Source organism: Equus asinus, chromosome 10 (assembly GCF_041296235.1).
Source record: "Equus asinus isolate D_3611 breed Donkey chromosome 10, EquAss-T2T_v2, whole genome shotgun sequence".
Classification (NCBI taxonomy): Eukaryota; Metazoa; Chordata; class Mammalia; order Perissodactyla; family Equidae; genus Equus; species Equus asinus.
In genome coordinates, this window is record NC_091799.1 from 11,545,139 (window position 1) to 11,571,801 (window position 26,663).

The 26,663-nt window shown below is 64.0% G+C and overlaps 1 protein-coding gene across 1 annotated transcript in view; it reads right to left on the reverse strand.

The window, feature by feature from the left end:
* NOTCH1 (notch receptor 1) overlaps window positions 1-26,663 on the reverse strand; it is a 51,363-nt gene that overhangs the window by 9,651 nt on the left and 15,049 nt on the right. The window contains exons 3-28 of the mRNA XM_014863819.3: window positions 20,927-21,189; window positions 19,947-20,285; window positions 17,558-17,680; window positions 16,829-17,062; window positions 16,222-16,377; window positions 15,867-16,052; window positions 15,414-15,527; window positions 14,470-14,583; window positions 13,946-14,179; window positions 13,758-13,868; window positions 12,900-13,092; window positions 11,308-11,453; window positions 10,923-11,036; window positions 8,991-9,110; window positions 8,474-8,626; window positions 7,495-7,723; window positions 6,574-6,775; window positions 5,792-5,945; window positions 5,469-5,653; window positions 4,810-4,942; window positions 4,286-4,543; window positions 4,098-4,210; window positions 2,923-3,494; window positions 1,992-2,420; window positions 1,236-1,384; window positions 293-509 (exon numbers count right to left, since the gene is read on the reverse strand). Coding sequence (XP_014719305.3) covers window positions 293-509; window positions 1,236-1,384; window positions 1,992-2,420; window positions 2,923-3,494; window positions 4,098-4,210; window positions 4,286-4,543; window positions 4,810-4,942; window positions 5,469-5,653; window positions 5,792-5,945; window positions 6,574-6,775; window positions 7,495-7,723; window positions 8,474-8,626; window positions 8,991-9,110; window positions 10,923-11,036; window positions 11,308-11,453; window positions 12,900-13,092; window positions 13,758-13,868; window positions 13,946-14,179; window positions 14,470-14,583; window positions 15,414-15,527; window positions 15,867-16,052; window positions 16,222-16,377; window positions 16,829-17,062; window positions 17,558-17,680; window positions 19,947-20,285; window positions 20,927-21,189 — 5,241 coding nt within the window. The remainder of the gene's footprint in view (window positions 1-292; window positions 510-1,235; window positions 1,385-1,991; window positions 2,421-2,922; window positions 3,495-4,097; window positions 4,211-4,285; window positions 4,544-4,809; window positions 4,943-5,468; window positions 5,654-5,791; window positions 5,946-6,573; window positions 6,776-7,494; window positions 7,724-8,473; window positions 8,627-8,990; window positions 9,111-10,922; window positions 11,037-11,307; window positions 11,454-12,899; window positions 13,093-13,757; window positions 13,869-13,945; window positions 14,180-14,469; window positions 14,584-15,413; window positions 15,528-15,866; window positions 16,053-16,221; window positions 16,378-16,828; window positions 17,063-17,557; window positions 17,681-19,946; window positions 20,286-20,926; window positions 21,190-26,663) is intronic.

A 26,663-nucleotide genomic window follows, 5' to 3' on the forward strand; every position in this document is an offset into this window, starting at 1 on the left:
GTCGGGGAAGCGAGACTGAGCGGGGCTCACCAGGAAACCCCCCAGGCCGTGGCTTAAGCGGCAGTCCAATGCCTCAGACCACACTCGGCATGCGGGGCGAGCCGTGGTCGGGAGGGGAAGGCCCCGCACCCCCAGCCCCCAGGACCACACTCAGCATGTGGGGTGCGCTATGGTCGGGAGGAGCAGACCCCACACCCCAAGCCCCCAGGACCACACTCAGCATGCGGGGTGGACCAGGGTCAGGAGGGGCAGGACCCCCGCATCCCCAGGGGCCACGGCAGCGTCCACTAACTTGAGGCCCACGGAGTCCTCGCCCAGGGGCTCCCGTCGCTTCTTCTTGCTGGCCTCTGACACCTTGAAGCCCTCGGGGAACCAGAGCTGCCCATGCTGCCGCCGTCGCTTGCGGGACAGCAGCACCCCACAGCCCACGAAGAAGAGCAACACGAAGGCGGCCACGGCCACGTACATGAAGTGCAGCGGCGGGGGCGGGGGCGGCTCCACGCTCTCACCTGCGGGCACAGGGGCCGCGGGCCGGCGCCCGGCCATCAGGTGGTGGCTAGGCGGCAGGCAGGCAGCCGGGGGGCAGTGGACTGGCTCGGCGGCCGGGCGCCTCCTCACCCACTCTCCTCCATCCCGCCCCCCAAAATAAGGTCATTTTCTACGCGATTAATCAGAATTGCAAACTATTGCTAAATTCTCTCCTGCACCAGCCGACTATCTGGAGACGCTCCTACTTTCTTCTCCTTTACGGAGGGGGATTAGCAACTTCGAATCGCTGCGCTTGCACTGAGCTGTTAAGACAAAGGATTTACGGGGATTTTCCAGATACAAACTTCAACACTTCACATGACACCGATCAATTCTTCACTCTCTCCTTCTCTGCTTTTTTAAAAAAGCTGTAATGATTTTGAAATAATACCCAACAAAGGAAAATCAGGGAGGAGTGGGGCGCGACAAAGGCTCCCCCTTTCTGGCACGTTATGCTGGTCCCATGGGCCAGCCACACCCACAGCTGTCACTACAGGTGGGGAGGATGTGCCAGGCAGAAAATTCCAGAAAGGCACTTCCCGGACTCTGCATGCCACACACCGGCGGGGGGGGGGGGGGGGGGGGCAAAGGCACAAAGAGCCAGAACGTTTGGGGCACTGGGAGACCGAACCCCCGCCAGTGGCCTCTCCCCACACACAAGTGAGCTGTGCCCTCGGGGACGGCTGGGGCGCAGGGCAGCCACTCACTCTGCACAGCCTCGATCTTGTAGGGGATGTTGAGGCTGCCCAGCGAGGCGAGTGCGCCCAGGAAGGCGGCCACGTCGGTGGTGCTCTGGAAGCACTGTGAGGACGACTGGACACATTGCCGGTTGTCGATCTCCAGGTAGACAATGGACCTGGGGGATGTGCCGGGTCAGGGGGCTCGCACCACAGGCTTCCTCCCTGCGCCCACCCAGCCAGCTGCCTCCAGTGACCAGCTCTGGCTCCTGGTGGTGTCACCGCGACAGGTGGGGAGAGAGCAACCCCAGAACCCAAGGGGCAGCCCAGGGTAGCAGGGAGCCGGGTCTGGACAGGAGCCACCCTGCAGGTGGACAGTGCCCCGGCCAGCCCAAGTCAAGCACAGAAATCAGCCGGGGACGCAGCAGCTACTCGCACGGACACCCCTCAAAGTGCTCTCCCACCCTGGCTCCGCTGCCCTCTGGTTCTCCTGGGTGCCGTGAGCACTCCTATCGCTCATCTCAGAAGGACAGAGGCCTCAGGAACCTCACCCTCTCCTGGGAGCTGGCCCCAGGCCCCAGGGCATGGGCTGTGGGGTCCAGAGCCCTGGGCGGGAATGCTGCCTTTGACCCTCACCTGTGGTGAGCCCTGACAAGTCCCAGGTCCTCTAGCAACCTCAGTCTCTTTTACATCAAGTGGTAACAGCACTGCCTACCTGGGGGAGGAGCCTTGAGGGTTGGGGTCGGGGAGGGCCTGGCCCAGGAAAGCTGCTAGGGGCTCACTCACCCACGGATGTCCATGGGGTCCAGCTCCCGGCGCTGGCGCCCACCCCCGCTGCCCGGAAGCAATGAGGCCTTCACGTGGCCTAGCAGGCCGCCAGGTGTGGCCCAGCCATCCACGGAGCGCCGGATGGGGTGCTTGCGCAGCTCCTCTTCGCGGCCATAGTAGGGGAAGATCATCTGCTGGCCACTGGCGTCGCGCTTGAAGACCACGTTGGTGTGCAGCAGGCGGCTGAGCTCCCGCAGGAAGTGGAAGGAATTGTTGCGCAGCTGCTCGGGCGGCATCAGCACCACCACCACCAGCGTGCCGGCCGCCAGCCGCTCGGGCACGTGCTCCGCACAGTCCAGCCCGTCCCACTCGCACTCGGCGCTGTTGCAGCCCTGGTCGCAGTGCCCATCGCTGAAGTGGTCCTTGCAGTACTGGTCATACAGCGGGCTGTGGGGCAGGCACGCTCAGGCTCCCTCCACGCCCGGGCCTCCAGGGGCTGGCGCCACCCCCAGGCCGCTGCCCGCCCCAGGCCACACCCAGGGGCACGTGCCCACTCTGTCCACTGGGGGAACCAGGGCCAGAGCCTGGCTGCACGCTGCTCTGCATCTGAGCTCAGACCTTCCTCTGCCCACTCTCCCTGCTCCACGAGGGGACGGCTCTCTCCCTGCTCCATGAGGGGACAGCTCTCTCCTTGCTCCACAGTGAGGGGACAGCTCTCTCCCTGCTCCATGAGGGGACAGCTCTCTCCTTGCTCCACAGCAAGGGGACAGCTCTCTCCCCGCTCCATGAGGGGACGGCTCTCTCCCTGCTCCACGAGGGGACGGCTCTCTCCTTGCAGTGAGGGGACAGCTCTCTCCCTGCTCCATGTCCCTGCAGTGAGGGGACGGCTCTCCCCCTGCACTGCGAGCCCCGGGCACCGAGGGCAGGCGCGGCCGCCCCCCGGCCTTACTTGCACTGGCCCTCCGCGCGCTGGCAGTCGAAGCCGTCGAAGAGGCAGCCGGCCGAGTTGCACTGGCTGTCGCAGTGGCCGTTGCTGAAATACTTCCAGCACTGCAGGGACTGCGTGCAGTTCTGCCAGGGGTCATTGAAGTTGAGGGAGCAGTCGCCGCCGTCCCAGCCGCAAGCGTGGTTGTTGCAGCGCACGCTGCACACCTTGTTGCCGGCCTCCTCGCGGCACGCGGGCAGCTCGCAGGCCTCCTCGATCTGTGGCGGGGGGATGTCGAGGCCCACGCCGCCCCCGAAGCTGTAGTCCAGGATGTGGCACAGGAGCCCGTTGAACTTGGCGGGGCACAGGCAGCGGTAGAAGGGGCTCTCGGGCGTGGGCTCACAGGTGCCCTGGTTGTAGCAGGGGTTGCCGCCCACGCAGGGGCTGCTGGCTGGAAACTGGCACTCGGGGCCGGTGAAGGGGCCCAGACACAAGCAGGTGGGGCTGCGTGGGCCCGAGATGCAGGTGCCCCCGTTCAGGCAGCGCAGGCTGCCGCAGGCCCGCGCGTCGTTCTCGCATGTGGCGCCCTCGTAGCCCTGTGGGGAGGCGGCGCAGGAGCAGTCAGGGCGGGACCCGGCGTCCCCACCTGGGAGACGGGCACAGCCCTTCCCTGGGCAGCACGACCCTTTGAGAAGCACTCTCCCCATGTGAAAAGCTCCGGGGATCCCTGGGGTTGGGAGGGTGGATGCATAGGTGGAACACGGCATTTCTAGGCCCCGAGAAACTGCGCATGATACTCTAACGGCGGTTGTGCCCAAAAAGAATGCTCAGCGCTGGATGACCCTGCCCTACACTGAGGCCTGGACTCAGCAACATGTTTCAGGGCTGGCTGTCAATCGGACAATGTAGCACACGAAGGCCAGATGCTGACACCGGGGAGAGTGCGCTTGTGGGGGGAGGGGGCCGTGGGAATTCTCCACGTTCTGCATAATTTTTCAGTAAACCCAAAACTGCTCTGAAAATAAAGCTTATTGACAGAAGATATGATCTCAAAGAGACCAAGAAAAACAGAGCCCAGATGCTCGAGCCAGCCTCTGCTTTCCGGCACGTGTGCAGGCCCAGGCTCAAGGCCCCTGGGGGCTGCCCAGGGCCGGGGTAGGGGTCCAGCCCTCCCTGCCCCCGCCCGTGGCTGCACCTACCGCCGGGCATCTGCAGATGAAGCCGCGGGCTGTGTTGGAGGCCACAGCGCAGGTGCCCCCATTCTTGCACGGCTTCCCCTTGCAGCCGTTGATGACCGACTCACAACGGCGCCCTGGGGACAAGAGCGGGTGTGAGAGGCTCACCCGTGCCCACTGGCCTGCTCGCCCCGCCTGGCCCTCGAACCCACCGGTGTGGCCGGCACGGCACTCGCAGTGGAAGTCGTTGACGCGCTGCACGCAGTTCTGGGTGCCGCGGGCATCACAGGGGTTGGACAGACACTCGTTGACATCGCCCTCGCAGCGCTCGCCCACGAAGCCGGGCGGGCAGGTGCAGCTGTAGCCACCCACTTGGTCCACACAGGTGCCGTTGTTAAAGCACTTGGGGCCGCGGGACACGGGGTCCACGGGGGGGTTGCAGTCGTCCACGTTGATCTCGCAGTGCACGCCTGCAGGAGCCAGGTGACATCAGGGGCCTGTGCAGGCCGCACTCGGGCCTGGCCCCTCCCAAGGGCAGGACCGGGACCCCACACACGCCCAGGAAATGGGATGCTGGTGACGGGACCATGCCCTGCATGCTGCCGTGCACCAGGGGCCGGGCTGGCTCCCTCTCTGTCAGCCCCACGAGGCCAAATGAGGTTCTGGCCGGGTCCCAGATGCTGCTGGCTGGTCGCAGGGCAGCTGACGCGCCCACTGTCCCAGGAGTCCAGCTTACCCTGCGTGCCCCGGGGACAGGAACACTTGTAGGTGTTGGTGAGGTCGATGCAGGTGCCCCCGTTCTGGCACGGGTGGGACAGGCACTCGTTGATCTCCTCGGAGCAGTTCACCCCGTGGTAGCCGGCCACGCACTGTGCAGGCAGATGGGCAAAGCGAGGGGGTTGCGGCTCAGGGGGTAGCAGGGGTGTAGCCCCTCACCCCCTGAGCAAACAGGGCCACACGAGCTGTCCTCTTGCTTAGCGGAGTTCTGGGTTCCCCACACTGCGCCAACCTGGAGGAAGACCCCTGCCCCACTGACCCTGGGAAGGCCCTGGGAAGCTGAGAGTCACTGCCCAGAGTGGGGTGTAGATCCTTTTCCGTGGGATTGAGGCCAGGACAGAGGTGGGGGCCTCAGGGCCAGCTCAGCTGAGCCCAGACACACTCTGGGGGAGGGGAAGCCCTGCCCCACTTCCCAGTGCACTCTTCTTTCAGCCTCCCCCACGGGATACCTCCTCCAGGCAGTCTTCCCCAAGTACTCCAGCCCCCCGCAACGGGAGTTAAAGGTATACATGTCTGTCTGGTTTAGCCTTCCCCGCTGCACTGGCTCCCAGCCCAGAGCCCAACACACGACGACACTCACACCAGACACACACGCTCCCACCCGGGCTGGGTCCCCACCTCGCAGGAGTAGCCACCAGGGTAGTCGGTGCAGGTAGCCCCATTCTGGCAGGGGCTGGGCGAGCACTCGTCCACCTGGTCCTCGCAGTAGCTGCCCGTGTAGCCAGCCTGGCAGTGGCAGTGGTGCGTGCTGCCCTCGTTCTCGCAGAGCCCTCCGTTGCGGCACAGGCGGCTGACGTTGACGTCTGCAGGGGCCGAGGGGCAGGGGCGTGAGGCCTGGGCTCCCCTGCTGCGGGGCCGCCGCGGGCCTCAGACAGCCCACCTCCTGACCTCTGATGGCAGCCGCCTGCCGGGCGTGGTCGGGTTGGGACACGGCCAGTTACCTTGCAGCCGCGCGGCCACCTCGCAGGAGACGCTGGGCACGTCGCAGTAGAGGCCGGTCCAGCCGCTGTGGCACTCACAGCGGTACAGCGCGTTGGTCTGCCAGCACTTGCCGCCGTTCTTGCAGGGTGAGGAGTCGCACCAGCGCACCAGGCTCTGGGGACGGGAGCGCCAGCCTCGCTCAGCCTGCCCGCCTGGGGCCCGTTCACTGGCAGCGCGGAACGCACACCCGCCAGAGACCCTGTGGCCCAGGGTGGGGCCCGACCCCATGATACAGAAGTGGAAACTGAGGCCCATGGGCTTCCCTTCCTCAGGAGCAGCCCAACACTGGGACAGGGGTCTCTCTCTGGGCCCTCGGCAGATCCAGACTGCTGGCTGCCTTTCCTCAAAGGAAGGTTTTTCTTAAGAAATAAACAACTCTTTTACATGAAAATCTTCAATAAACACAAATCTTTAATACTTTTACATATTTCCTATAAAAACATCAGCTGGGCTGTCTTCCCCAAGTCCCCCAGTCCTTGCTCTCGCTCCATAAACCTCTGCTACCCGACCGGGGGGCCCCCTCTGATTGGGTAGGCGGCAGCACAGCCCAGGGCCAGACACCGCAGTGACCACGGCCATCGCCCGCCCTTGGAACCTGGCTCTCCCCTCACTTGTACCCCAGTGGCGAGTGAAGCCACCCTGGGCCGATGTGAGCAGGCCCAGCAGGGTGGCTGTTACGAGGACTGCAGCGGGCGTCCCACCTTGGCCACTCCTGCCGGGACCCTGCGGCCCGCTCGCTCACCTGGCAGTTGAGGCCCGTGTAGCCCTGCGGGCAGGTGCACTTGTAGGTGCCGTAGCTGTCCTGGCAGGTGCCACCGTGCAGGCAGGGCCGGGAGTCGCACTCGTTGACGTCGTGCTGGCAGTAGCTGCCTGTGAAGCCGGGTGGACACAGGCAGGTGAAGGAGTTGATGCCATCCACGCAGGTGCCGCCATTGAAGCAGGAGCTGGAGGTGGGCGGGCAGCAGGAAAGGAGGGTGAGTGGGGTCCCAGGATCCTGCCCGAGTAGGCACTTCCTCTCAGACATCTCCCCCTTGACTCAGACTGTGGCCAAAGGGCCCTGACGGCCAGAACAGGCTGGGAGCAGCCTGGCTGACCTCAGGCAGGCCAAAGGGAGCTGCAAGAAGCCCCCGACACAGGGCCAGGGGCTTTAGACTCTCACACCACTCACACAGCCATCCTTCTTCCTTCTTTTTAACTCACGCTGACAGGAGCTTTATAACACACATAGGTAGATATTGGCTAACATAAAACAAAGAAGAAACCAGAACCTACACAGGGACTATGGAAAATAGACATGTCAGAAACCAAAGATGAAAAGGACATTTAATGCTGAGCTTCCTGGCAGCCACGGCAAAAAAGGAAACCAGACAAAGTCCTTGTTGTCTGATAGAAGGAGGCAAACTAGTTCTTCAGGATAAACTACCAGTGTTCCCGGTTCTCATGCTGTCAAGGGACAAGGGCCCTTTCAGGAGGAACACAGCAGCACAAGGAACAACGTCTGACTCAACTCAACCAGCATCGAATGCCAACCAGGCAGACAGCTGCTTGGTGCGCCAGGCTGCCAGAGAGGATGCACGGCCCCATGGCTGTGTCCTCCCACGCCTCAGCCCGAGGCCTAGATGGCCGTGCAGTGCCCTGGCCCATGGGCCGTGGCCCTGCGCACCTCTCCGTGCAGTCGGGCGTGTTGTTCTCGCAGTGGATCCCGCCGAAGCCCGGGGGGCAGGTGCAGGTGTAACTGTCCACACAGTCGGTGCAGTTGGCGCCGTTGCGGCAGGGGCTGCTGGCACACTCGTTGATGTCCTCCTCGCAGAAGGCGCCCTGGAAGCCGGGCAGACAGTCGCAGAAGGCCGCGTTGATGCCGTCGGTGCAGGAGCCGCCGTTGTGGCACGGGTCTGAGGGGACAGGAGAGAGGCCTGAGGGGCGGGCCCTGCCCCGACTGCCAGGACACCGGGGTTGGGAGGGCTCCCGGCAACCTCAGCGGCAACACGGCCCTTTTCTTGTGCTTGGGGTCCACCTTCCCCCACACTCCCAGACCCTAAGCCGCAGGGGGCAGTGGGAGAACGCACATGCTTAACAGTCAGACCGAGCAGGGTTGGAGTCACAATCTTCCCTGCTCGCTGGGTGATACCAGAGAAGACATTTGGCCTCTCTGGTTCTCAGTGTTCTGTGACCGAGAGCAGGGGCCCGAGAGGCCTGCTCCACGCTAAGTCATGACAAGGACTAGTAAGAACGAGGCTTGACAGGGTCAGGTGCCACGCGGTGGGAGGAGCTACTGGAATCCGGCCGGAAGATGCTGGGATGGGCTTGAAGCCTGGCTCTGGAGCCTTCTGGAACCACCTTGCTCAGTCCACACAAGGCCCGCAGTGATGCTCTGTAAGCAGCAGTCACCTCCCCAGAACTTCCTCCAGGATCTGACCCAGGCTCCCTCCCGGCCACGCTCAGCGGGACTGAGCCAAGGGGTTGGCCTCTCTGGGTGTGACGGCCGGCACTGCCAGCACCGACCCCGTGCCCGGGCACTGCCATACCCCTTCTCCCACCAGCTCCCCATCTGGTGCCTGCCGGGGAAACAGGTCTGAGAGCATCTCAGAGGTGGACACAGTGGCCCTGTCGCCCACCCCGGCCCTGGCCACCAGGCCACTCACTTGGCCGGCAGTCGTCGATGTCCGTTTCGCAGTTGCGGCCTGTGTAGCCGGCTTGGCAGTGGCAGCGGTAGCCGCCGTTGGTGTTCTGGCAGGAGGCGCCGTGGCGGCATGGGCTCTTCACGCACTCGTTGATGTCGATCTCGCAGGTCTGCCCTGGGGAGGGGAAGGGAGCCGTCAGTGCAGCGCCCCCATCCAGGCCTCTGCCCGGTCCCCCCAGAAGCAGGGCCTCCTCAGCCCTGTGACGATCCTCTGGGGATGTCCTGGGAAAGAAATGCTCCCCACCTGATGCCCCCCAATTCTGGGCCAAGCAGGGTCTAGAAATCCAGCGTGGGAAGGGCCCTGTGAGGTCAATTCCTGCTTCTTGAGCCCCCTTGCAAGTGGCTCTGCAGCCTGCTTGCACATTCCCAAAGACGGGGAGCTCACTACCTCCTTCCCTGGAGGTCCCTGAGCTCCCCTGGGCCTCTCACTCTCCCAGGACTCAGCCCAAGCCAGGGATGCAGGGAGCAGGCGGTCTCACCTTGCCAGCCCACAGGGCAGACACAGGAGAAGCTCTCGAAGTCCTCAGACTCCCTGCACTCGCCACCATTTCTGCAGGGCCCGGGGGCACAGGGGGCCAGCACCACCTCGCACGTGGCCCCTGAGGGGCCGAGAGACAGGCTGTGAGACCAGGGAGCCAGGCCAAGGGCTGATCCCCAACCCCGCCTGGCATCTCCAACAGAGGCCACTGCAGCCACCTCCTGCTGGTCACTCCACTGTCAGAGCATACCTGGCTGGCCCTGGCGGGGTGCCAGTGGCACTGTACTGGGACCCCGGGTGAGCTCCTGGCTGAGTGGGGACCCGACCCGGGGGCTGAAGACCAACCAGACAAACGCCTAGCTCCTGAACCGCCCCTGGTTTCTCCCTCGGCCGCAGGACACAGCTGGGCCTCACCTGCCTGGAGTGCCTGGGAGCCAGGACCAGGCCAGGACTGACAGCCCCTCAACCACACCGCAGGGGTCTCGGGCCTGCTCCCAGCCTCAGCCCCCATGCGCGTCCATTTCCCAGAGGCAAAGGGCCCTGCACTGAGCTGGAGGCCTCGGTGCGACTCTCTGCAGCTCTGTGTTGCAGGTAGCAACTGCCCCGTCACGGGAGGCCATCGAACAAAGGCCAAGACAGCAGGGGACAAGCCCTCCACTCTGCTGGGGGATGTGCCAGCCTCAGCCCCAAGCATGTCCTACTTATTGGTGAGCATCGGGTGCAGCATCAGGACGTCTGGGGGAGTCTGGCTAGAACCATGTGCACACTGGGTGACTTTTTCCCCATGAAAGCCTGATGGACAGTTTTCCTGTTTACGGGCCCGTGGGGGCTGATTCCCGAGGAAGCTAGGAAGTGTTATCTTCCTTGCCTCCCATTATCTCCCTGGCCTGCTGGTGCGATTTTCCAGGGCCTTTCTTTCTATCGGTTTCCACGGTGACCTGGGCAGGCAGGAAATTCGCCAGAGTTTCCGACAATTGTGAAAAGGGAAGCAGGAAGCGGGCAGACGGGAAGCGGGTCAGCACAGGCCGGCTCCTCCCAGCCAGGCTCTCCAGCCTCTGATATCAACTTGTCCAAAAGGGCCTCGGGTGCGCCCCGGGTGCGGAGGCCCCTGGGCGGCCATCGGGGGGAGTTTCCTCACCAATGCAGGAGAGAAAACCCAGGGCCCTAGCTCTGGTCAAAGAAAACACTGCTCGGGCCACAGGCCGCCCGGTGTCACGGGAACCACAGACACGGCCCAGCCCTGCCCGACTTGGCCGGCAAGCTCCTCTCAGGACCTCCAGGGCCCAGAGCCGCCCACAGCGGCAGCACCCTCTGCCGGCTCCCCGGGAGGCCCGGTGGCCCTGGCGGTTGTGGACTTTTATCTTTTGACACTTTGCAAACCTCTTCTACAGAGGGGACCGTTTCCTGTGATCCCCTTGGCTGGGCCAATGGCAGCGGCCAGGACGCCCCGGAAAACGTCTCCCGCCCCTGTTCCGCGTGAACAGAGGGCTCCTTGTGCCCCTACACAAAGAGGGCCCGCCGTCAAAGGAATCCCTCGGGCCTGGCCATGGCTGGGGAGGGCGGCCTGACCCCAGGGGCCCACAGCAGCATGGACGCCAGACACGGAGGCCGCTAGCCTGGGCCCAGCTCCCGGCTGTGCCGCCAAGGGTCCCACCACCTCACCTCCCAGGCAGGCCTCCCAGGTAAGATGTCTGGGACAGACAAACTAAAACTTCCTCCCACGCAGCCTACGTTGCGGGCTCATCGGACTATGACAACGGCAGAGCGAGGCCCACACGCAGCCGGGCCTAAGGCTCAAAGCACAGAGCAGAACCCGCTGAGCAACAGACAAGCCTGGCGTCAAGGGGGCCGCCGCGCCCCTCTCAGCCACCGCTGCTCCCTGTAGCCACCCCCTCCCTAAGGCTGTCCGGGGCCTGCAGAGGCCCAGCCCCACCTGTGTAGGGCAGCAGGCAGTTGCACTTGTACCCAGCCACATCATCGATGCATGTGCCCTGGTTCAGACACGGGTTGGACGCGCACTCGTTGATGTTGGTCTGGCAGTTAGGGCCTGGAGAGAGAGGGACAGTGGTCAGTGTGCCCATCACCCTGGGTGTCATGGCAGGGCCCCACCACAGGTCCCTCCTCATCTCCTGGAGTGGAGAAGAGTGTGGCGCCGAGCTGTGAGGCCTGGAGCCCACCCCAGGGGGTCTGCCCCACTGGCAGCAAGCAACTCACGGGAGGGAGAAGCCGAGGGCTGCGCGCTGGCTGGACGTGGGTCCCGGCTCTGCACTGCCCACCAGGAGGGCCTGCTGTGTGGCAGAAGTCCCCGCCCCACTCACCACTGAAACCTTCCCGGCATGTGCACACGTAGCCGCTGGTCATGTCTTTGCAGGTGCCGCCATTGACACACGGGTTCGACTCACACTCGTTGTTGTTGATGTCACAGTTTGCCCCACTCCACCCGGGGTCACAATCACACTTGTATCTGCAGAGGTGACCACACTGCAGCTCAGGTGTGGCCTGAGATGTGCAGGCCTGGGCTGTGGACTCTCTGGGCTCTGCCGCCAGCCTATGGTCTGATGGCATGAAGGCACGGGTCCACTCTGACTCTCAGAATCCTTTACAGTGGTGGCAATAGCACCCACTTTGCCCAAGACAGTGACAAGAGTCTGGTTACGCTAGGTTTGGGACAGCGTCCTGTCCAGGGCAGTGGTCAGAAGGCCCTCCACCACTCACGCACTATGGCCTTCAACAGAGGACTTATTCTCTGTGGGCAAAACAAGGGCCTGAGGGCACTGTCCACGTCCACGGCCCCGTATGGACAGAGCAGTGCTGGGCACATAACGGAGGTGAGAATCCAAAGGGAAGCTTCCGTTTCTACACTAGACCCTAATATGTCTGACGCCGTATGTGGGGCTTTTCCCACCCCAAGTAAGCCCCCAGCTCTCAGGACACCAGCTGGGTGGCCTACCGTTCGCTTCCGGAACTGACCACCCAGAGTTAGCACAGACCCCACGGTGAGGGGCTCGGTCCACAGACTACCCCAAGTCAGACGCCAACACAAGGCCAAGCTGTCACCTGTTCTTCTCACCGAATCGCGGATGCAAAGACCCTTCCTCAAGTTCAAGAACTTGCTAGAACAGCTCCCAGAACTCGGGGAGACATTTACTCACTAAACTAGTGGTTTAGAACAGAGGTGAAACTCAGGCACAGCCAGGTGGGAGGGAGCCTGGAGCTTCCGGCCCTTGGCAGCATGCCCCTCCCAGCGCCACCACGGGCCCCCGACCCAGAAGCCCGGCTCCTCCAGTCAGCGCCTTACGGAGGCTCAGCTCGTAGGCGCGGCTTGATCACATCACTGGCTCTTGGTGACTAACTGGACCTTCAGCCCCCTCCCCTCCTGAAAGGTGGGGCCCTCTAATCACAGGCTGGTCCCCCCACCCAGCCCCCGTCCGCAGGCGACCTCAGCCATCTCATTAACGTAAACTCAGGCGGGGCTGAAAGAGGCTTGTTATGATTAAAAGATGCTCCTTCTGCTTTTATAAATCGGAGCTGTTTCAAGAGCCAAAATATAGACCAACATGTTTATCTCTCATCACGTCTGCATCACAGAGGTGTCAGCTGTGCAAACATGTTATAAGGATCGTTTGAGACTTGCCTCCTGAGCTGCTGTCATGCCAATGACGACACACAGCCCAGGGCAGCGCCGGGCAGAGATGAGGGCTGAGTGAGCATCTGGACGGCACACTCTGGGGCACACCCACCCACCCGGCCTGGGCTTACCACTTCTGGCCCCTCTGGAGCTTTGCACAGGTGCCTCCCTGGCCTGACCCTGGCTGGCCACCACACAAGCTGCCTCCCTTGGGGCAGAGCTTCCGTGGATGCAGACTGGCGGGGAGGACATGCCCCTGCACCCCTGTCCCACACTGCATACCCGTTGAGGCTGTCCCGGCAGGCCCCGTGGATGCAGGGGTCGCTGTTGCATTCGTTGACCTCGGACAGGCAGGTGGGGTCGTGGTAGCCCTCGGGACAGCGGCAGGTGAAGCCGTTGATGCCGTCCTCACAGGTGCCCCCGTTGTGGCAGGGGTTCCCAGCACACTCATCAATGTTGATGTTGCACATGCTCCCTGCGGGTGGGGGCAGGGGCTCAGACACGCACGCCCAGGGGCCCCCAGAAGAGGAGGACGAGAAGGAGGGGTCTTGGTGAGCAGGTTCTGGTCCCCCTGAGCCTCAGTTTCTCCCTCTTGAACCCAGGATGAGAACCAACCCCTCTCCCCGAGTTCACCCGAGGCGTAGACCGGAGGCAGATGTGTCACATGACAGTGAGCTGAGTGGGCCCTGCGCTCTGTGCCTGGCGCTGACGGGCACTCACATGAGTCTTCCTCCCGGCTGCCCCAGGGGCAGAGACTGTGTCATCTGCCTTGAGTGAGGACAACCTGAGGCCCAGAAAGGCCACGGACCTGCTCGGGGGCAGACGGCAGAGGCCAAACGTGTGCCCAGAGGCCTGGCTCTGCTCCTGGCCTTCTGGGCTGACTCTAGCAGGGACAAGAGGCCCAAAGATGCCCATCCCCGCACTGGCCAGAGCCCCAGTCCTCCCATGGTCTCTGCTGCAGGGGGCTGAGGCTGGAAGCCTGATAGTGGGGCCATCCGGCCCTCAGGCCCCCAGACCGGGCCAGTCGGGACCCTAAGGCCATCACTGACCTTGAGCACAGACTTGGCCCCTGTGGCAAGGCGGTGACAAGGGCTAGGAGGAACAGAGCCCTGCTGGTCCCCAGCCCCTGGGGCCGCTCACCTGTGTAGCCCGGCTCGCAGGCGCACTCGTAGCCGTCGATCTTGTCCAGACAGGTGCCCGAGTCGCAGGGGTTGCTGGCGCAGTCGTCCAGGTTGATCTCACAGTTGGGTCCTGGGGGTGGAGGACACATGGCGATCAGCTCCGGAGCCGCGAGCCCCCTGCCCTCCCGCCCAGCCCTGGCCAGGCACCTGTGGTCCCCTTGAGGCAGAAGCAGAGATAGGCGTTGTCACGGTCCTGGCAGGTGCCCCCGTGGCGGCACGGCTGGCTGTGGCACTCATTGATGTTGGTCTCGCAGTGGTGGCCCGTGTAGCCGGGCCGGCACAGGCAGGTGAAGGTGGCCACGCCATCCTTGCAGGACCCGTAGTGGCAGGGGTCGGGATTGCACTCGTCGATATCCACCTCACAGTGGGGCCCTGTGTAGCCTACAGGATGGGGGCCCAGGGGGCTCAGGGCAGTGTTCCCTGGCCAGGTGGCTGTTCCTGCCCCGAGATACCGCCAACCAGATCGGGGGTTACCAGTGCTCCCGCCTGAGAGGAATGGGGTGTCTTTTATCTAGGGACACCCCTCCGCTGCCAGGGTAGAGCTGAGCCGTGTGCTTGGCCCTGGAATAGTGACCCAAGACTGAGGGACCCTCATCTCCCATGCCCCTCTCCAGGACCCTGTGGCCCACTTTTCCTCCCTTCCCAGGGCCTGTGGTTGGGCGTCCCCGCACCTTCTGTGCACACGCAGGTGTAGGTGTTGGGCCCATCCAGGCACTTGGCGCCATTCTTGCAGGGCGTGCTTGCACACTCATCTACGTCATACTGGCACAGGTGCCCGGTGAAGCCTGTGCCAGGGGAGAGGAGTGGTGGTCAGACGTGATGAGCACAGCAGCCCCAAGGCTGAGCCCTGGCTGGACCAGGACAGGGACAGCCCGGGTGGGCTCCCCCAGAGCATACTTGGGCCAGGGCTCGACAGATCCTCCAGATTTCTCTTCTGCCCCCTCTCAGCTCCTGCCCTTAGAGTCAAACCCCTCCTAGTCCCCTCACAGAAGGGCCTTCTCCCTAGACTGGCTCCAGTTGCCATGGCTACAGCCGGGCCGGGCTGTGAATGGGATCCCCTGCTCGGTGTCTGGATGGCTGATTCACGTCTCGGGAGGCCCAAGGCTCTGACCTGCAATGCCTCTATGGGCTTGGTGTGCCCCCGGCCCTCCCCTGTGACAGACTGGGCCCCCCCTCAGGCTCCTCAAGCCCTCTCAGCCATTGTGTCAATCACAGGCCAGGTGGACAGGGCAGGCTGGCTCCCCCCTGGCCGAGCCTTGAATCCTCAGAGAGGTAGGCCGGCGCCTCCTCCTGCCTAAGCTCCTCAGGGCCTGGGGAGCACACTGCTGCTCCCACGGCACCTTTCTCTCCAGAAAACTCCAATAGTAAGAAGGAGGGTGCCCAGGCCCTGGGTTACCCCAACCCCCAGTGAGCATACGCAGCCAGGTGCCCTGCCTGGCCTTGCCTGTTGAGGGAAGCCCGAAAACACCCCTCAGCTCCCCAGCCCAGCCCTGGGGGACCCTCCCGGCAACCCTCAGGGAGAAGGGGAGGGGCTCCTGCAGGACGAGGCCCAGGCCCACAAGCAGACCAGCCCGCGGGGGACTCTCCCGCTGGCCACCCTGAGGGCCCGGCTCACCCGTGGGGCACTCGCACAGGAACTCGTTGATCTTGTCCAGGCAGCGGCCGTTCTGCAGGCATGGGCTGCTGGCGCACTCGTCCGTGTTCACCTCGCAGTGCACGCCTTCATAGCCTGAGGGTGGGGGACAGTGAGGGGGTGCAGGGGGGCCCCACCACGACCAAGGGCTCAGGACACAGAAGTGACGCCCAGCTCTGGCCGCTGGCAGAGGCAATGGCCCACACCCAGGGCCGACCATCCACCCAGCTCTCGCCCTGCTCTCGGCTGTGCCCTGCGGGCTTGGCCTTGGTTCCCCCCAGTGCCTGCAGAGGCAGTGGTCTGGGTAGGCGTGGAGAACAGGGGAGAAGAGATGCAGCCGGGGGCCCTGCCAGAAGCTGTCTGCCTTGACTCAGTTTCCCCTCTCCCCAGTGTCGGGCAGTGCCACCTTGACAGGCAGGAGACTGGCTGCCATACCAGGCATGCAGATGCACTGGAACTCCCCGATCTGGTCCAGACAGGTGGCGTCATTCTGACATGGGTTGGAGACGCACTCGTTGACGTCGATCTCGCAGCGCGGGCCGGTGTAGCCCTGCAGACACTGGCACTCGAAGGAGCCCAGCGTGTTGATGCACTTGCCCGCGTGCTCACAGGGGTTGGCACCTGCACGGGGGGTGGGGGGTGTAGCACAGGTGAGGGGCTGCTCCAGCACCCCAGCCTCTGGGGCAAGCCTGCCTCCCCCATCAGACTAGCAACCTCTGAGAGCAGAGCTTTTCCCAATGGATCCCCCACCCCGCCATCACTCCCACAGCCCACCCAGCCCTGCGCGTACCCAGCGAGCACTCATCCACGTCCTGGCTGCAGGCCGGGCCCGTGTAGCCCGAGGGGCAGGTGCAGATGGCCTTGCCGTTGACGGGGTTGGTGTCGCAGTTGGAGCCCTCGTTGCAGGGGTTGCTGATGCAGGCATCGTTGAGGTGGCACAGCAGACCTGGGCAAGCAGTCGCGGTCAGCAGGGCACTGCCCCTCCCGCCACCGGCCTGGGAACGGTGAGCTGCCCACAGCTGGGCCGGGTCCACCCCAGTCCAACTCCCCAGGGAGAGGCCTCCCACAGCAATGCCACTGAGTGACCCCGGTGAGCATCCCACAACCCTCGGGCTGTTCCGTAAGGTTTGTCACCAGCAGCCCCGACCATGGCCGGTCCCCTAGCCTCTTCACTCCAGAAAGGCCTCTTTGGCGTTAACCTCGGAGGCCCTGAAGACCCATGGTCTGTGTGTCTGAGCGAGGTCGTGCACGCCAGGCCCGGCCCACAAGAGCTCACTGAGGCAGGCGCCACCCCCGTCCCCATGTGGCCCTGGGCCCTCAGTCGAGGGCAGCGAGACCTGCCAGAACCTGCCTCCCCACTAGGCCACCCTGCCCACGGCCGGGTTTCAGGTGCTCACCAGTGCGGCCATGGGGACACTCGCAATAGAAAGAGGCCACACGGTCGTGGCAGGTGGCGCCATGGAAACAGGAGGCGCTGGCGCAGTCGTCGATGTTCTCGCTGCAGTCCTCGCCCGTCCAGCCGTTGACGCACACACAGTTGTAGCCGCCGTGGCTGTTGTGGCAGGTCCCACCATTCTGGCAGGCGTTCGGCATGAGCTGACACTCGTCCACGTCCTCGGTGCAGTACTGACCTGTGGGGGCCGGGACCCCTCAGCCACAGGCTGAGACCCTCACTCCACGAGGAACAGGGTCCACCTCCACCAAGAAGGCTTCCTGGGTGGACTCCTCCACATACCGGCCGACTGAATCACTCCTTCCTCGGCACCCCCGGCACCAGAGCAGGCTCCCGCCTCGCTGCTCTGACTGTGGGCCTCGGTGCATTGGGGTCCACACTTGCCTGTCATCGCCAGGGGGCAGGGCCTATGTCCTGCCCAGCGAGCTCGGCTCAAACCTGGGGACCTGATTCTGGCACAGGGCTGCCCGGCGCCAGGCTGCAAACGGTCCACACAGACCAGCTGATGCCACATCTGTGCCGACCACTGGGGTGGGGGCCTCAGACTCCAGTCGCAGACAGAGAGGCTGCCAGGTCACATCCTCTGGCTCGGCCCGGGTTCTTGGGCCTCTCGCCACCCCTCCCTCCTCCCCCTCTGTGGCGTCCCTGCCCAGGCCGCCTCCCCGGTACATGCCTGTCCACTCCGGTGGGCAACGGCAGTTGTAGGTGTTCACACCGTCCACACAGGCTCCTCCATTCTTACAGCTGTTTCCTGGACAGTCGTCGATATTTTCCTCGCAGTTCTGGCCGGTAAAGCCTGTGGAAGGAGGAGCCAGGAGCCGGTCAGCCCCTCCCACAGAGCCGGGGAGCATGGCCCAAGGCCCTCGCCCGTCCAGCTGCGCTCTGACCTCTTCCTGGCTGGACCCATGACACCCACTCTGGATGAACAGCTGCCTGCCATGACAGCCCTGTGCTGCCCGCTGACTTGGGGCCCTGGGGGTCCATGCCCTGTCCCCCACCCTCCCCGCTCCTGTGACCAGTCCCTCACTCCTCCCTGAGGCATCACGGAGTCAAGGGTCAGCCAAACAGACAGGGACTCAGACCCAAGGTTCCGGAGGTTCTGTCCTAAAAACCCTTCTGTGTAACAGAGTTCCCAGCGGCTCTGTATCTCGGAGCTGCCCACGAGCCAGGCACTGCGCTGGGGGCTCTCTACAACACCCCAGTGGGCAGCCACGGACAGCCCATCTTCCAGGGGCTGCCCTGGGGCTGGGGAGGTCTCCGAGCTGGCATCTGGAAGGGGCAGCACCCAGGTGGGCAGTCCTGGGGGGTGCAGACATGGCCCCGACCTCCCAGGATCAGAGGCGTGGTGTCCACCGCCTCCCCCCAGCCTGGGGCTGGCCTCCACCATCACCTCCACGGCCAGTCAGTTAGCCATTAATCCACCGAACTCCCGCTGGTTCAATGATCAACCCAGAAAGGTGCGTCTGGCAATGGCCAAACCTGCAGCCGGTTACTAATTAATGCCCCTCCCGGAGTGCCTTTGAACCTCTCCCACCCTTGGAGAACCAAGCTGTTGGAGCCCCTCCCTCTGAGCCCCCCCCCACCCACCAGCTGCCCTGGAGCAAGAGCAGGAGGCCAGGAAGAGCGAAAATGCAAACAGGACAGTGGTTTGGGGGGAGCACCCCAATGAGAGCCCAGCTCCAGTCCCCACTCATGTGGTGGAGGGTCCTGCATGCCACTCCCCCCACACTTCGGAGGGTCTTGTTCTAAAGTGGGGTGGGGCTCACAGGGCAGGATGCCCCGCCCCCCTGGCCCTCCCCATGGCCCCACGAGGGCAGGTCCCTCTTGGCCCATGTGGCCAGATGTGAGACTCTAAGCCTGGTCACATGGCCACCAAGACAGCATATGAACCCAGAGCCCAAAGCTGGGTCTGGCAAGAGGGCCCAGCCCTCGACCCCCCAGAGACAGCTGAGGGCCGCGCAGTGCTGGGGCAGGCAGGTGGTGAGGGCAGCACCCAGCAACACACAGGAAATGCACGTGCCTGGCGTCTGCACGCAGAGGCCCAGGGCTTGGCGGATGGTGGCAGGCAGAGTACTTCCCCTCTGTAGGAGCTGGGCTGGGCCAGGGCGGCGTGGGGGCTGGGACAACCCTGGGTCACCTCCGGGTCAGTGGGTCCTGTGCCCCGCCAGCACGCAAACGCCACGACTCCTCCCACCGACTCCTCCTCCTTGTTCCCCCTCCTTGATCCCCTCCCCTGTTCCGGCCTAACCGCATGGTGTGCAGCTGACAGACTAGAGGTTTCCAAAGCTCTTCGTCACTATTATTATTTTTAGATCATCAGCAGCAAAACTGACTCAAATAAAAACTATGGCGGAAAGACTGATAGGCACCACAGGAACAGCGGAGCCCCTGGGGGCCAAGCCTGCCCATCCCCTCCGCCCCTCCCACGGGAGATGAGTCGGGCCAGGAGAAGGGAAGTGACGGCTAAGCCCGGCCCAGCCCTGCCGCCCCCACCCCGGCAAACAGGGGAAGCCCCGGGCTTGCACAAGCAGGGTGCCCCGGCAGCAGCGGTGAGCTCTGCAGCTCGCACATGGCTTCCGGAGAACGCCAGACGAGAAGGACTCAAGGGCAGGCTTGTGCCACTGCCCCAGGACAAGGGGCCAGGGGCCGCGAGGGCATGCCCATCCAGCCAGATCACCCAGGCTGTATCTCACTGAGGAGCCTGCCAGGGGGCTGCAGGGACCCTGGCTCCCTGGCACAGGGGAGGAGAATTGGGGGTCACGGGCCCAGCTGTCTGGTCACAGCAGGCCCTACCCTGGGCAGAAGTGGGTGAGGGGGGCACAGACTGTGGTAGCACCTCCTCCTAGTGGTATTCACTATTCCAGACCCACTCACATACCAGACGCAGGGGTGCCTCCTAACTTCCTGTGCTCAGTGGGACACACCCTCATCCAACCTGGCCTGCCTGCCTGGCTCTCTATTCCGCTTGGCACCCCATTCCTGAGCCCTGGCCCTCCCTCGGGGGCTGCCACTGAGAGTGGGGGACATGGCTGCACCCAGAGCAGGAGGCCACGGGGTCGTACCTGGCAGGCAAGCGCACTCATGGGTGGTGTCCCCCGTGGGGCGGCAGGTGCCCCCGTTCTGGCAGGGGGAGGGGCTGCAGGGCACATAGGGCAGCTCGCAGTGGGGACCGGTGTGGGTGGCACGGCAGGCACAACGGTAGGAGCCGACCTCGTTGTGGCAGGTGCCACCGTTGCGGCAGAGCCCCGGGCTCTGGCTGCACTCGTTGACGTCCTGCTTGCAGGTGGGGCCGTGGAAACCGGGTGGGCAGCCGCAGATGTACGAGGCCTCGAAGGGCAGGCACTGGCCGCCGTTGGCACAGGGGTTGGAGGCACACGGGTCAGCCTGCTGGCACGTCTTCCCTGGTGGGCAAGGGGACCAAGAGGGTCATTCTGGCCTCCTGCTCCCCATGGCCAGGGCCTTCAGAGCCTGGGGGGCAGCTTCCAGGCGCCATGGAGGAGGCAGCCTGGGACAGACCTAACAGCATCACGTCTTTATCCTCAGGACGCTGCAGCTGCCGGACATAGCCATCTTTCTGCAGACGAGGGACCCGAGGTTCTGAGACACTGAGCAACCATCCCAGGATGCACGGCCAGTGTGGGGTGAGGTGGCCTTTGAGACCTGACCCAGTCTGTCTGCCCCCAGAGCCCACACTCTTAAAAACGATGCTCTAGTGCCCTGCCCCAGCTCATGGCTGCTGATGCAGGGCTAGGGCAGCCCTGGGACGCAGAAGGTGGGGACTGGGCTGCACACAGAGGCAGGGAACGAGGGCTGGGGGCCCTGCAGCGGGCTGCTGAAAACCGGACAACTCAGGCCTGGAAAGGGGCAAGAAGTGGGGGCTTGGAGCTATTCTGGATCAAGGACCCCAATGGCTTGACGGATGCCCTGGACCCCCTCCCAGCCGCACAGGCAGGGGTCTGGCATCTGCTAAGCACATCAGGTTACATGGGCCACTGGGGAGCGCCACCCCACTGTCCCCCCACCCGCCCGCCGGCATACTCACCTGACCAGCCCGGGGGGCAGCGACACTTGTAGTCGGTGAGCGTGAGCAGGTCGCAGGTGCCGCCGTTGCGGCAGGGGTTGGCGAGGCAGGCGTTGTCTTGTGGGGTCAGGCAGAGGGGGCCGGAGAAGCCCAGGGAGCAGCTGCAGGCATAGTCTACCAGGCCACCGCGGTCCACCATGTGGCACGTCCCGCCGTTCTTGCAGGGGGCGCTGAGGCAGGGGTTGGGCGCCTGGCATCGCTGGCCCGCGAAGGCCCCGCTGCAGCTGTGCAGACATGCCAGAGCTGTCAGTTTCACCAGCTCCGCGAGCACCCGCCTCCGCTGCCCAGCACCGGCCCCCGGTGGGCCACAGCTGCCCCCCAGGAGAGCAGTGGCTGCCAGGCCCCACCCCAGGTGGCAAGCACAACTGGGTGCAGGCTCCAAAACTGGGCGACGACTGCTCGGGCAGGGCGGTCGGGGGAGCTTGGGGCTCCTTGAGGGGCGGTGGAAGCGTTGTGGGGCCAGATAGAGGTGGTGGTTGCACAACCTTGAGAATGTGCCAAATGCCACGGAGCTGCACACTTTAAAGTGGTTAATTTTATATTAAGTGACTTTCCCCTCAATAAAAGCAAAGAATCATTATGTTAATTGGGGGAACGGGCTAGAGACCAGAATGGGCAGCCGGGATTCCAGAACCCGTGTAGGCGTCCATGTCTGCACCTCCATGAGCCACTGAGAAGGGGCCATGAGGACCAGTCAGAGCCATTCTCCGGGGGTGGGAACGGCCACTCTGAAATCTTTTGTTTTGGGGGCTTGCCTACTTTTTTCCTCTCTAGCTCTTTTGTAATGAATATGCATTACTTGGGTAATAAAGAGTTCACAGCTTTTCTCTCCTTTCACTACCAAGACGACAGCGAATGGGAAAAGGCCTCCAGAGAGCGGATGGATCGGCTTCCCGTTTTCTTTTCCAGGCGGAACCCTTCCTGTCAGAGGTCTTACACCACAGGGATCTCGCTGGGATGCAGGTTGGCACCCCTTCCCCACCCTCACTTAGTGCCCACACCCAGCTCTTCCCCTCGGATCAAGTCCTCAGAGCAGACATCCAGCCAGCATCAGCCAAGGGCAGACGGACCCTCTTTACAGCTGGAGGAGTCAGGTGGCCAGCAGGAGCACCCTCCCTGAGCTCTGTGAGCTGGCCGGGGGGCCCAGGGCCACCATGTCTGGCAGGTCTGTGTCCTCCCCCAGAACACGCTGCTCAGGCTCGCCAGGAACAGCCCCCCGCCTGGTCTCACGTGTTCCCTGCAAGGACAGGCTCAGTGCCTACCTCCCCCACCCAGGAGCCCACTCGGCCACCTGTTGGTCCAGCTTCTAGAGCCCGGCTGTAAACTGACTGCTAAGGTTACCTCATAGCCTCGTACTCGCGGGAAAGCTCAGCACAGGCTCTGGGACCAGCCAGGCATGGCTCTTCCCAGCCAGAAGCCTCTGAGGCAGAACGTGCCCCCGGCCCACGGCGGCCTGGGAAGGCAGCACTGACGCCGCGCCCACAGCTCCGGGCACTTAGTGGGCAGGGCCTCCTCCTGCCTGGCGGCCAGGGGTCGGGGGGAGTCTTGGGTCCCCTGGATGAAGAGGGGGCTCTCCTGAGGATGGAACCATCTGGCCTTCCAAAGCCCACCAGGAGGGAGCTGCCCCCCAGCACTGGCACCCCTGACAAAGGCCTGCCCGCCCCAGGGGCCCAAGCCAAACCTGCACGCCAGGCGGCCCCTGGAAAAGCCCTACCCTGGAGAGGCGGCGGTGTGCGGGGGCCAGGGTCTGTGTGTCTCTCAGCAGCTGGGCTGCCCCCCTGTTCCTGCGGCCTGGGAGGCATCCGTCTCCCTCAGGGCTTCTATCTGTGGCTACAGCTTGGGCAGGGGGCACGCAAAATGGCCACTCTGGCCCACCATCTGTTGCCAGAAGCCAAAAGTCCTAAAACCAACTGGCTTAAAGAAAATAAGTTGTCCCCCTCCCACCCCAAGGCATAAGTCAGGCCTGAGCAGTGGCTCCCACCCGACTGACTCAGGAAGGGGGGCAGCTGGCTCCTTGTGGAGGGAACGGACCCCGGGAGCATGCCCCCGCAGTGTGGCCGACTGCTCTGGCACCGTGGGCTCCTGCAAGGCCGCAATCTAAGAGTCTGCGGAAGGTGGCGTGGCCCCCACTGCGCACAGATCCAGTTACAGGCCGCCTGGTCCTGGCCTGAGCGGCACTGGGAACCCGGAGTGCTGGGGGGGCTGCGGGGGGGGGATGGAGGCAGCACCTCCCCCAACCTATCAATGCCCTCCATTGTCAGGCAGGAGCTGGCTACTGCTCCCACTTGGAAAAGAGGCTCTTTTTTCTTTCCCAGCCGCTGACGGAACGGGCAGGCAGTGGGTGCTGGACAGAGAGCTTGGTCATCTAAGGGAGATGGGAGCCTGCCCTGTCCATACCTCCCTCTGGCCCTCTGTGCAGGGCCCCTGCCCTGCCGGCTCCAAGGGGAGGGAAGCCCACCCAGGTGGGTAAGATAGGACAGGCCCACCCTCAACTTTGGGGGAATCCACACGAAGCTGCCCAGTGCCATCCTTCACGTGGGCTGGGCCTTTGTCACTTGTTCCCGGGGGGGCACTCCAGAGCCCCCACCACTAAAGCAATCCCCTGCTCAGTGTCCCAATGTGTCGAGATGTGCTAGGTGTCCTCAAATGGACCAGAAGGTCCTGCCCAGACGCACACCCTGGACCCTCTAGCCACGGGACAGTGTCCCTGCAAACAGCCTCTCGCTCTTCCGCTGCTGTCCAGCCTACATAGGGACCCCAACGTGGAGGACTGTGGGAGAATCTGCCTGGACCAGGCGCATCCCAGCCAACGAGGCTGTATTATGCCGGGCCAGCGAGAGGGAAAATACACCCAATAAATCAGGCGTCGGCAGCATGGACAAAGGGCGGCCGGGGAGCAGGTGTGCCTGTGGCCGGGGACGCGGGCGGCAGCTGCTCCTGGCTGGGCGTGGCGGGCCGCCAACCCCGGCGGGCGGGGCAAGAGCCAGGGAGGCTCCTCTGTGGGGGAACGCGGCAGCTGAGAGGGCCCATTGTCTTCCACACTCCCGCCCAGACCTGGTGGACACCGCCGCGAAGGCAGGCTGCCCATCCTGGGCCGGCTCCCAGGCAGCACACGGCCGCCAGCCACCACCCGCACCCCTGCTACGGGACAGACAGGGCCACGAGGGAGGTGCAGCCCTAGGGGTTGGGGAGTGCCGGGTGCGAGGTGCATCCACCAGGGTCTGGGCCAGGGGACAGGCATGAGGCAGCTTTGGGCCAGTCCCAGTTTTGGGGAGTCCTGCCCGTACTCCGGGGCTCCTGCTCCAGCTCTGGGCAGCCTCCAGCCCGTGCCACCTCTCTCTCCTCTGCACCTGTCTCCCAACGTGGCCATAACAGGAGATTCCAAGACAGACGCCTGTCGCCTCCTCTGCCCACAGCACCCAGATTTCCCTGAGAAGGTGGGAGGGACTGTGAGGCCTCTGCTTGGACACGGCAAGGGCCACCAGCACTGGTGATCAAGCCCCTCACGCCATTCTGTCCTCAACACCTGTCCTGGCGGGTTGGGTATTAAGTGCCCAGTGGGGACAGATAGCCAGGCTTGGCCATAAGTTGCATTCCACATCCGCTCTGTAATTCAGGGTCTTCCCAGGTTGGGCCCAGGCCAGGGCCTCGAGAGACCCCAGCAACACCTCCTGTCGGTGGCTGACAGGGGCAGCATGCAGAACCCAAGACGGGAAGAGTGAGCCTCCCATAGCTGGACAGGAACCGTTGGCTCACGGTGGCCCTGGATGGCTCTCCATTCCTCGCCCCACTCCTGAAGGAGGTCACCCAGCCTCTGCTCCTGCACACTTCTTCTCTCCCATCGCACACTCCTGTCCTGGCCAGCAGCAGGTGAGTGACAGGTGGGGCAGGGGGCTCCAGGAGAGGGGCCGCAGAGGGGGCGGGCTTCCGGCAGACGCCTGCCAGAGGAGCAGTGCCAAATGGCTGCTGTGCCTGCCGTCCCACAGCCCCGGCCTCAAGCTTTGTTCCCGGCCTCAACATTTCCACTGTGCACGGCCAGCCCTCCCCCGCCAGCGCCCTCCCCCGCCAGCGTGCTCCATAGAAATGCAACTCCAGAAAGCATCCAAGCATCCGAGGCAGATGTTGCTGTGACCTTTCACCCGGGACTAATTCTAAATTGTGCTGTTTTCCTTTCTAAGCTAAGCAGCCATCTGCCACCCCCGGGGGACAGATGACAGCTCCCTCCGCCCCAGCCCCAAACGAGGAAAGAGAAAGGGAGGAACTACGTAGGGAGGAGTGATTTTCCTTAGTTCTGCCCTCAAGGAGTTTACGGTCCAGCGGGGCAGAGTGTGGTGGAGTGTGGGCCCCACACCCTGGCCGCAGGGGGGTCAGCGACATGCCACCCCTCACTCGATCCACAGGAGAAACCCCAGGGGACATGTTCCTGGGGGCTGCGCCAATGGACAGGTGAAATGCAGTTCATCAGAGGAGCTTTTGGGGGTGGTGGGGGGACCTTCCATCCTGCTCTGCCACCAGCCGCTGTCCGGCGCAGACAGGCACTGCCTGCCTGGGCCTCAGTTTCCCGTGAGTGCAGTGGGGGGTCAAGGGGACTGCACGTGTTCACAGAGGGCCCTCATGCACACCTGAGATATCGCTGGTGACCAGATCACCTGGGCAGAGGGGACTCGTGCTATAGCCAACACTGGATTTGATTCCCCCACGATTTATTGACAAGTCCCTGGGAACATGCTGACTGCACACGGGACATGCACCTGCTTAAGGAAAGCCGCGGGGACACAGGCCTTCCCCAGGACAGCAGCTGAAGAGCCCCTGCAGGGAACCCTGGCTGGACGTCGGGGGCCACGCCTCCCCACAGTAAGGGACAGCCCTGCATGCCCCCGGGTCCTCGCATACCCCGCCCTGCTGCCTGCACCCCTGGGGCACCTGGTGGAAGGAGTCACCTGGCTGTAATAAGCTGTCTTGTCCGGAACCAGCTCCACCTGTCCTGGGCTGACCCGCCCCCAGGGCTAGCAGGGAAAGCAGGACTCCGCCCCACTGGCCCTTCCACAGGGCCTCCCATCTCAGCGCCCACTCCCGGCCCATCTTCCTGCCACCTCCGAAGTCCCAGGTACCCCCTCCACCCCCACAGCAGAGTGGTGACTCAAGCAGTAAAGGGGTGCTATCCCCAGATACCCACACCCAAGCTGCCTGCTCTGGGGGAGGCAGGGCCTAGGGGGTCCCACCTGCCATAGCCGGAGGCCCCGGCTCTGCCTGCAGCGGAGTGCCTGCCTAGAAGCGCCCCCAACCCAGCACTGCTTTCCCTCCATGAGCCTTCTGTCCAGGAAGGAGAGTCTGGGGTCTCTGGGCTCCTGCTCTGTACTCCAACCAACTCAAAGTCACCGGGGCCTGCAGGTGACAAGGGGTGGGGGAGCGTGGATGGCTTAGTGCTGCCCTGGCCCTCCCTCAGAGCCTAGTCCTGCCAAGCAAAGTCCCACTGAGGCCCACTGCCTTCCCCTGGCACCACCGACACCAGGCACAAAGCCAGGGGCCACCGCCAGGGAGGCAGGCCCGTCCACCCACCCCGGGCAGCTCGGCCAGGAGGTTCTGAGGCCCCTGGCCCGGGGAGACCAGAACCACCCATGTCCCAGTCCAGGCAAAGGGGGCCACCTGCAGACTGGGCAGAAGAGTCTCCTGACCCCTTGCCAAAGGGGGAGACTGA